General features: G+C 36.1%; 1 protein-coding gene across 6 annotated transcripts; it reads left to right on the top strand.

Moving 5' to 3' along the window:
* The first annotated feature begins 3,083 nt into the window (after positions 1–3,083).
* LOC108456962 (uncharacterized) lies at positions 3,084–9,578 on the top strand. 6 transcript variants are annotated; one of them, XM_017755736.2, is made up of 9 exons: positions 3,240–3,508; positions 4,754–4,872; positions 5,350–6,627; positions 6,722–7,013; positions 7,158–7,367; positions 7,489–7,662; positions 8,363–8,563; positions 8,676–8,789; positions 8,986–9,578. In XM_017755736.2, the coding sequence occupies exons 3-9, from the start codon at positions 5,540–5,542 to the stop codon at positions 9,328–9,330; spliced, it is 2,424 nt and encodes an 807-aa protein (XP_017611225.1). In that variant the 5' UTR covers positions 3,240–3,508; positions 4,754–4,872; positions 5,350–5,539; the 3' UTR covers positions 9,331–9,578. The 6 variants fall into 6 exon arrangements, with proteins under 6 accessions (XP_017611224.1, XP_017611225.1, XP_052874747.1 ...); XM_053018787.1 differs by lacking the exon at positions 3,240–3,508 and adding an exon at positions 3,511–3,828; XM_053018786.1 differs by lacking the exon at positions 3,240–3,508 and adding an exon at positions 3,511–3,988.
* The last annotated feature ends 1,214 nt before the right edge of the window (positions 9,579–10,792 follow it).

Here is a 10,792-nt window from a genome sequence, read left to right as displayed (position 1 = left end):
TTTTGTCAACATTGTCCGGACCTTCATTGTCGGAACCATCATTTTTTGGTTCAGTTGGAATTGGTTCTGGTTTAGAAAATAATGCAATTTTTGAACCCTCCGACCTGGACTCTCAGATTAGATCATTGTCGAATTTAGTGCTCTCTTTGATCTCAACCTTAGTTGCATGTCCAATGTTGGATGTCCCTTCGTTGATGCAAGTTGTAGGGTACTACATCATCCATTCTTATATACATGTTGTTACAACGAAAATCACTTGCAAATTGCCCGCTGGTGTAACTTGATGGCATATTTATATTAATGTTTCCGACGTAGAACATTAGCATTTGGAAGTTGAAATCAAAAGCACTAATAGAATATCGTGTCAGGGTATCGAAGTTTCGATTACCGATAAACCTTGACTAGTGGATGTGCAGTGTGTTAAAATTGAAATATTGGGCTAAAACCGATGAATGTCTTCTCATTGATGATTTCGATATTTCATAATAAGAGCTTTGTAACAAAGCTGTGAACCCACCACACAGCCGTGTGGTTAGACTTTCAGTTTCCTATTCCATTTTGGCATTAACTGGAATAGTTTTCGACCTCCGACAACCTTCATCGCCATTGACAAACTTGGCATATAACTCAAGTATAGGTGATCCAATATGAATCTAGGTCATCGCCTCAATCACCATTAGCATCTAACATTAAATATTTCATATTTTACGAGGTCCTCTAACGCTAAATATTTATACTTCAAGAATGACATTTTTGCAGTTCGAATTGCCTACTTTTCGCTTAATTTTTCCCTGGAGCTCCGACAATTAAATGTTCGGGTTGAAAGCCAATTGCATTGTGTAGGCTAATAAAAAACGACCTCAATGTCTGTGTCACGAATTTCACCATTGTAATAAACAACAACATTAACCCGTCCATTCATTTTCAACCAGATAACCTGTTTCACATGTTTAAAACCAAAACATTATGTAGAAAAGTAAAGTACCAATTATCCATTAACAACAACAACGAAACTTACTTGATATAATTACGTGTATTTGGTCAATTTATGAAATTCAATTCTTTCACGTAAACAACCTTATTATTATGCAAATCTCCTCCTAGAGACAGTTTGCTCGAAATTTTAGGTTAGAACATCTCAGCATAATGACCACTCGCTTTATAGCAAATACTAGCTTTATATAGGCAACTGGGTGGACACCGAGTGAAAAAGAAAACAAAAAATATGCCTCGATTAATCAAATAATACACTGAGATTCCTGAGATATCTGAAAAACGAGGATAGGGATTATTGAGTTTTGGAAACTTTTCAAGAGGGTTGAAATTGGGACACGCTCTTTCATTGCATCTTTCTACCACATAACTGAAAACGTGCTATGGGTAGATCATTTTCCCTTTCCCATTTTTAGCCCCTTGAAAAGTTTCCAGAACCTGAAAATATTACATTAACATCTGTCAACTAGGAGCCCTAGTTATACTACAATCAGTGACCATATAAGTACCGTGAACTCGAAGCCTGAGTTGCAATGCGATGAGCTTCTAAGGCAATAGTTCCATCCCGACACGATAGTAGAAATGTATAGGTCTCCCAGCGTTATCACATCACCATCAACTAAAATATACCTTTAAGCTTCCACAATGTCTAACTTAAACACGAACACAATTAAATCGGCCTCTCCATATTTTCAACCCTAAACCCGACCGAGTTGAAAGAATATAAAAATGCATCCAACAAGATGCGTTTTCCTACAAACTCAATTGAAAACACGCCCAGCTGGATGCGTCTTCACCTTTTCTCTCCAAAATCAACTTATTTCATTAATTTTTTTTAAATTAACTTCTTCTTTTTTTTACGGGTTTTTTACTAAAGAAATATAAAAAAATTTAAAAAAATCCAAAATAATACACTTAAAAATCTAATTACGAAAATGGTATGGTCAGGGTGGTCACGCCACTCGACAGTGCTTCCTACAGACGTGACGGTGAGCAGTGACCATAGCAGTAAAAAAAACACTGAAAAAGAAAAAAAATTGAAAACGAAAAAAATAAAAAATAGGTCATGTGGGTGCGAGAGGTGGCACCAGTGTTGCCTCTGGCAGAGGCGGCACCAGTGTTTTATTAGGTAAAATAAAATTAAAATATGCATTATTAAAATTAAATTAAAATATTAAATAAGAAATAAAATTATAAAACAATATGTTATTTGGAAAATAACTATTATTGTAATGAGATACATGTTTTATTAGGTATAAGTATTTAAATTTTTGTTTTTTAATGTGATACATAAATAAATCTATATATATATATATATATATATAATCATATTAGTTAATCTACTAATACATACTTTATCCGGATAAAGTATGCATTATTAAAATTAAACTAAAATATTAAATAAGAAATAAAATTATAAAACAATATGTTATTTGAAAAATAACTATTATTGTAATGAGATACATGCTTTATTAGGTATAAGTATTTAAATTTTTGTTTTTGTAATGTGATACATGCCTAAATATCTATATATATATATAATCATATTCTTGAATTTGCTAATACATACTTTATCCGGATAAAGTATGCATTATTAAAATTAAATTAAAATGTACATAGGCGACACCACCCTGAATTTCTGACCCAAAACAGTAAAAAAATAAAAAAATATTTTTATTTTAATATTTTATTTAATATTTTAATAATGCATATTTTAATTTAATTTTACCTAATAAAATACTGGTGTCGTCTCTGCTAGAGGCAACACTGGTGCCGCCTCTGGCACTCACATGATCTATTTTTTATTTTTTTTCGTTTTCAATTTTTTTTCTTTTTCAGTATTTTTTTTACTGTTGCGGGTCACTGTTCACCGTTAAATCAGGGTGGTGCCTCCTGTCAGAGTGGCGTGACCACCCTGACCATACCATTTTCGTAATTAAATTTTTAGGTATATTATTTTAAAATTTTTTAATTTTTTTATGCTTCTTTAGTAAAAAACCCTTTTTTTACTAAGTTAACCTATGAAAACATCTCACCCTAAGTATTATGGTTCGAATATTAAAATAAAATTTTGTGGTACTATAATTTTCAAACACAAAGTAAATTTGACTGAACTGAAACTGCAGATAATGATGGCAGTTTTGGTATTAACAATTTCTTTTTCAGAAAAAGCCTACTAAAAAATGGTAAATTTTGATTCGTTAAAAACCGTCAACCGGTGATTCCCGGTGACTGTCCCCCACCGACACCCAATTGGTCTCTTCTTTATCTTCTACTTCCGTACAGTTGAGACAAAGCGGACCCTCCTTCCTCACTCCATTTTAAATGCCCCTCTCTGTTTCCCGCACTTCAGCCTTTGCCCTCAGAGACTAAAATAAGAAACTTCGTTGCACGACACTCGAAGCCAAAGGGAAAAAGAAATACATTTAGAGAAGGTTAGGATCCCCAAAGGTTATCGTTGTCTGAACTCTCTCTGGACCTTACTTTTTAGCCCTTCTTCCAACACAAAGCTTTGGTAAGTTCAAACAAACAAATGTCTGCACCAGCTTTGTTCTTTTTTCCTTTTGCATTACAGCTTTTCTTTGGTTGGCGTTTTTCTTTTTTCTTTTACGTTTGCTGTTTTGTTTTATTATCACTTCTTAGTATTTCTGTTACTAGCTCGAGATAAAATTACTGCATTTTTCTTTGCATCGAGAAATGGCTTGAATACTTCCATTTCGATCTGCTCTTTCTCTGTTTTGATTTTTTCATCATCCAGTGATTTTATCTTCTCTGATCTCTGATCTCTGATCTGCTGTGGGTTTTCAGTTTGCTCTCTTTGAGTTCCACTTTCGGGTTTGTTCTTCCTTGTATATATTTGAATTCTTTGTCCATCTTTAGATGCTTGAACCTTTTTCAAGTGGTGGCTAAGTTCCTGTGATTATCATTTCTTTCTCAAACGAATGAAAAGTATAAAAAGAAAAGTGGGAGGTGCTGAATTTCGATCGACATTCAGGTGGTTTGGGTTCTATATTCGTTTATGATTAAGATCTGTAATGAGAGAAAACTATGTCGTTTTCAATAATAAAACTTGGCGCTTCTGATTGGTAGGGGGCAAAAAACTTGAAAGCTCAGCCGTGGGTCAGAAAAGAGAGATTTTGGCTAAAAAAGTAAAGTTAGCTTAGTTTCTCCGCTGCATATATGGGAAAAAAACGGTGTAAAACTAAATAAAATTTATACACGTTTTAAAAGTTTTATGTATTCAAACTGTCCTTTTGTGATTCTTTCTGCAGGCTATGTTTTCTTAGTTGATAATGCTATATATATATACCCAAGGAAATATCTTTTCTGAACTTCTTTTGGGTCATTTTCATTCGTGATTTTCATGATGAAAAGCATTTAACTTTGTTTCTAATACTGGAAATACATTTCTTGACCTTTATTTTTACTTTGATCTGAGTTCTGGAAATGATTCGACATTAGCTTTGAATAGAAAGTGCATATCAAAGTAAACAGGAACTTGAAAATGCACAATTCGGTCTGGAAACACTGATCTAAGCATTTTTTAGTCAGAGCAGGGGATTTCACCTTTTTAGTGTATGAATTATGGACCAATGTTATTTATCCATTATTTTAAACCCAATAGTTCTGTAGCGGTGAAATTTACCGTTAATTTTCTAGCTGCAGGTTTTTGTCATTGATATTAGCTGCAAAAAACCACATTCTAGATAGGCTTAAAGGTTTTAAATAGAAGATTTAAACAAATTTCTGGTTGTTTCAGGTTGCCAAATTTTTTAGCTTAGAATTTTACTGGTTGTTTAATTGGAAGTTATCAGTTGCCTCAAATTTACTGGTTGGACTCTACCGCCATTGTTTTGTCTTGGTTGTGACTTTAAGAAGGTGAGTTATTCTAGTGACATAAAAGTTTCTTTATTGCTATATTTGTTCCTGTCAATATTTTCAAGGTTCACAAGATGCTTAATGCGTCTACGATTCAGGTCTGAGGTTTTTTTTAACCAAATCCTTGTTGCATTTGAATGGCAACCTGTTGTTTGTATTTTACTGAACCTATAGATATAGACCTCATATTGTTGAATGAATTGCATGCTTCTGCCCTTGTTATTTGTCCTTTCTTTTCTTTTGCTCGTTCTTTTTCCCCAGCACTTACTTCCTATGCTTTTAGCTTGAAGCTCTAATGTTCTTAGTATTATCCACTGCTTTCTGTATGCTCTCAGAGCATCGAGTTTTTGGTGTCCACTACCTTGATTAAATAAAGCTTGTATATGTTTTTTGTTCTTGGTGAAGTGTAGCTGAACTTGGCTAATATCAAGTGATAGATAATTCTGTACTGATGATCCCACCTTCTCTCTTGTGCAGAAGCACTGAAGTGATGAAAGGGCCCAAAGAAGATTGCCTTGTTGTCGAGTGGGGTGGTTTCTTCTAAATGGGTGCAGTTATGTGCCAATTTTCATCTGATGTTGACATTCAACTAATGGGTTTGGTAGGTCTCTCTCTCTTATCGTGGTTTCTTCCATAACCGTAGTTAAAAGGTGAATCAACATCAAATATGAAAGACACTGGGAGCAAGAGGAGAAATTCAGCTAATGTCCAATCAAAGCACCCAGGAAGAACTGATAGGAGAAATAATAAACCTCATCAACAGAATGGTGGCAAAACTTTGAAGGCGAAAGAAGCTGAATCCAAAGCTTTAAAAGCTAGATCAGACCCTAATTCTAAAGTAAGTGATTCCAATGTGGGCTCTGAGCCCATTGAAGTTTACGAGAATGTGATTGTACATTATGTGGATGATGTTAACAAGTCTGAAGAAACATCTCCTGATCCAAATGGTAATAACATGGTCACTAAATTAAAAAAGGCCGAAATTTTAGATGATTGCTCCAGTGATATAGAGGGAGAAACAACTCAGCAAAAGGAAGAAGAATCAGACTCTGAGACTATAAAAGATTCAGCATCATCTCTAGGAGATTCCTTGACAGCTGAGGATGAGAGAGAAGAGGGTGTTCTGGGAGCTTCTAATGGTGTTCACAATAACAACCTCAAAGATGGCTCTTCCCATGGTTCCAGAATGGGATCTGAACTTGAAACTAATAAATCACATTTAAAGGCATTGAATAATACTCCAAAGAAATCTGCAAAGTCTAATGGAGCCCCCCATAAGAATGCTACCAAAAGTTCTGTAGAAGAAACCTTGAAAGTTTCTCCTAAATCTTCATCTGAGTCTTCAGAAGGATCTAATGGCAAGCATGCTGAAGAGTTAAAAGAAGTTGATGTCTTGGATGAGACATCAAACGGCTATAAAAGTTTTGCAAGTGGCAATGAGCCTGTTGATGCTGAAGACAAATTTCAAGTTGAAAATGAGGCAGCTTTAAATGAAAAGATTAATGAGATGGAGACGAGAATTGAGAAACTTAAAGCAGAGCTGAGAGAAGTAGCTGCCCTGGAAATTTCTCTCTATTCTGTTGTTTCAGAGCATGGGAGCTCTGCACATAAGCTGCATACACCTGCTCGACGTCTTTCTAGACTCTATATACATGCTTGCAAGCATTGGGAACAAAACAAGCGAGCCACAATTGCTAAAAACACAGTGTCTGGGCTTATTTTGACTGCAAAATCTTGCAGTAATGATGTTTCAAGGTATGTATATTATAGTCAGATATTATTTCCTTGAGTGCTTTAGAATTTTCCCATTTACTGTTGACAGCTGAATAATGTTCTTTTGCATTTTAAGGTTAACCTTCTGGTTATCAAACACCATAGTGCTGAGGGAGATCATCTCTCAAGCATTTGGCAATTCACGCAACTCAAGCCCACTTGCATGGCTCCCCGAGTTAAATGGCAGTAACAAAAGGAGTGAAGTAAAGCCTTCAACTCTAAAATGGAAAGGTGGTGTTGGTAGTAAACAAGTAAACAGTTTTATGCCGCTTGTTGATGATTGGCAAGAGACTGGAACCTTCACTAATGCACTAGAAAAAGTGGAATCTTGGATTTTCTCTCGAATAGTTGAGTCAGTATGGTGGCAGGTAAATAGTTGAAGTTGTAGAATTTTTTTACATTAGGGGGACAGTGTTATTTAGAAGATGTAGGTCATCTAATTGTTGCACTACAGTTTTGGGGCTCTAAATTACAAATAAGAAGAGGAATTTTATGCCTGGTCCTTATTTCAGGCTCTTACTCCATATATGCAAATTCCTCTTGAGGGTTCACCTGTCAGCAAAACAATAGGAAAGTTGTTGGGGCCAGCCTTAGGAGACCAACAACAAGGAAGTTTCTCTATCAACTTATGGATAAATGCTTTCCAAGATGCTTTTCAACGACTTTGTCCTGTAAGAGCAGGTGGTCATGAGTGTGGTTGCTTGCCAGTTATTGCAAGATTGGTATGTACTTATAAATGTTTTCGTTCTGTAAATTTTAAGCAGTAATACGCTGTGTCTTTGTTTTGTTCTCATCTTTCTTTTTTTTTCCTGGTGAACTAATTGTTATACCCTTTTTTATTAGGTTATGGAGCAGTGTGTTGCAAGGCTAGATGTAGCAATGTTCAATGCTATTTTGAGGGAGTCTGCCCATGAGATCCCAACAGATCCTATATCTGATCCTATTGTAGATTCAAGGGTTCTGCCTATTCCCGCCGGAGATCTTAGCTTCGGATCTGGTGCACAACTCAAAAATGCTGTACGTATTATATCAGCGGACTTCTGCTTTTGTTTTTTTTTTTCCATTTTATATCTGTGGTATATTCAGTTGTGGCTAGTCGTTGCACTGTACTTCTTCACAATAGGCAACTATTGTTCTGAATCTGAGTAACTCTCGTGCTTGTTATATGAACTTATTCCGTAGTTCTCATGTTTTAATGGAACATTGCCTCTGAGGAATTTACATCACCCTATTGGTGGAGATCCTGTGATATACTGCTATTGGTTGAAAAGAGTGGTTGTTGTGATGGAATATGCTTCATTATCTGGAAACTTATGATGCGGAAAATGTTGGATATTTTACGTTGATATTTAACCGGTTTAATTTTGAACCAAAGATCATATGGAGAATGTTTACCTATGGAATGATCTTACCAGCAGAGAAAATATATAGTTCATTTATGTATATTGAATAATATATTGCTAATGGAAAGATCTTGTATGCTGCATGACATGAATTTTCATGTTCTTTATAGGAAGTCCTCAATTTGTGCTATACATGATACTGCTTGAACTTTATTGTGAAGCGAGAATAGCTGTTGGAATGATTTCCATCTGCTTCCTGATTGCCATATAGAGATGAATAAGATAATTGGGGGTTTCAATACCTTTCCCGTTCATGATACCTTTTACATGAAAAAACTATACCAAGTTCTTAAGGAGGGACACTTATTTTTCAGGTTGGTAATTGGTGTAGATGGCTGACTGATATGTTTGGCATGGATGGTGATTATAATTTAAATGAAGATCAACGTTCCAGTCAAGATGATTTCAGAAAAAATGGAGACGGAGAATCTAAATCTTTCCTTTTTCTTAATTCCCTGAGTGATCTTCTAATGCTTCCAAAGGACATGCTAATGGACCGTTCAATCAGAGAGGAGGTTGATTTCTAATTAAGACCGCATATTATGGACATACTAGTAGATTCGTTCTCTGATGTCTTTGTTGGTTCCTCTCGAACTCTTTTTGACTATTTTATTTTCATGGCTTTAGCTGTGCCCATCAATAGGTCTTCCGTTGGTTAAACGCATTCTCTGCAACTTCACTCCAGATGAATTTTGTCCAGATCCTGTTCCAGGAGCTGTACTGGAAGCCTTGAATGCTGAGGTATGACTAGTTCGGCCTTTCTCTCTTCTACACATTTGTTTGTTGGACTTTTTAATAACTCCTAATAAAATTCTTAAACTCGTCTTCCATATTTTATTTGTGTTTCATATTTCATTGGACTCAGTCTTGCCTTTAACCAGTATAAAGGCAGAAAAAAGTTGCCTGGTTTTTGATTTATGGTTCTTTCATTTGTTAGACTATTGTTGAGCGGAGGTTATCAGGGGGCCCGGCCAGAAGTTTCCCTTATACAGCTGCCCTCGTTGTCTATACTCCTCTATCCTCAGCAGATGTGGCTGAAAAAGTTGCGGGGGCAGGAGGGAAGTCGCCACTGTCTAGGAATGCATCAGTGGTACAGAGGAAAGGGTATACCAGTGACGAGGAACTGGAGGAATTGAATTCTCCACTTTCATCACTAATTGAGAAATTGCCATTGTCACCAACAATTGTTACCAATGGAGAAGTGAATGGAAACCATGAACATGCAGGCTATTGTGGTATAAATGCAAGATACGAACTCCTTCGCGAGGTATGGTCCGTGTGAGTGTTTATGTTAGATCGTTGTGTATATCTCTCATGTTTTTTAGCCATGGAAAAGTGAGGGTGAAGGTGAAAAAACTCAAGGTGAAAAGTTTAGATGATCAAAGTTACAGGAAATTCTCAAACATCGTTTATTGGCTTGATTGTACAGTTGGAAGAACTTGCTTTCTTTTTGTTGAATGCTGAGAGCTTGAAATCAACTGCAATTATGTCTTCGATATATAGAATAAATTCTTACTGTTTTTTTTAAAATGTGCTGAGTATACATTTTTTTTTATGGCTAAGTAAATATATACGATTTTTAAGAAGAAAGACTGAAAAAGGGGAAACATAAGAAGATTAAAATTTTAATAAGCAGAACGAGCTGAAGTATCAGCCATACATGCACTGCTATTGCTTAAGATGAAGTCTGTTATTTCGAGTTCATTATTAGATTTAGAATAAAACTTTATAATCAAAGCAAAGTACCCATTGATTTTCAGTTTTTGGTCAACCGTAAGCCTTATCCCCCTTAGAAACTCATAGGTACCAGTTCATTCAGTGCTTGCAAACAACTGGAAAGGTCTGGTTCAGTCTTTCAAGAATTTCACTCCATTTCCAGTTTTTCCAGGAGTGGCTTTTCCACCATGGCTGCTCCTTGGCCTGACTCATCGTTGCCTCCTGTAGAATCATTCTCATTCTCCTTTGTGCTTGGAACCTCCTTGAAAATCCCATAACTTGAAGCTTCTGCATTGTAGCTGCCGCTCAATGGATAGACCGGTACCCGAATTGTTTGAAAATTAATGGGGTTTTGAGGGAGGTTCTGGGTGGTAACATCTTCAGGCTGGTCCAAGTATTTGAGAGAATCTTGTCCTTGTAGAGTTAACAGGCCCTGAAGGCTACCTGTAAACTCCCTGTTAGTCCCCACACAATTTCCCAAGCCATTGCTGGCAAGATTTTCTGGAAACTCAACAGGGTTTTGATGATAGGGATGTAGAAAGGGGAAGCTTGAAATTTGATGCAGCTTCTCGAGGGTTGAGAAGTTGTGTGAGAACTCAAAAGGCTGCATTTCACCAAAGTAATTTTCAGCAGCCCCTGAAATTGTAAAGTTCCCATCCGAATTCACATTAAAAGGATACTCCAAGTTGAAATTAAAGCTTGGATTTCCATCAGTGCTCATATAATTTCCAAAGCTGTTGAAGCCTTGAATTGGAGTAGGACTAGCCTGAAACTCATCAGGGTTCTGGAAGCCATAAATAAGAGAGGAACTAATGATTCGGTTCATGTCCAGGTTGGAATTGGGGGTGCATGAATCATCTTCTTCATCATATACCAAGGAGTTTCTGTCACTGACACATCTTTTCTTTCTAATAACATCTTCGATAGAAGATTTCTGCAATAGCTTAGAAGCACCCTTGCCAATTGGTAGCTTCGAACTTTGAAGAATGTCATTCAGATCATACTCATTTATATCGAAATTTGTAACT

Source organism: Gossypium arboreum, chromosome 9 (genome assembly GCF_025698485.1).
Source record: "Gossypium arboreum isolate Shixiya-1 chromosome 9, ASM2569848v2, whole genome shotgun sequence".
NCBI classification, from domain to species: domain Eukaryota; kingdom Viridiplantae; phylum Streptophyta; class Magnoliopsida; order Malvales; family Malvaceae; genus Gossypium; species Gossypium arboreum.
This window is presented reverse-complemented; position numbering and strand designations above follow the sequence as displayed.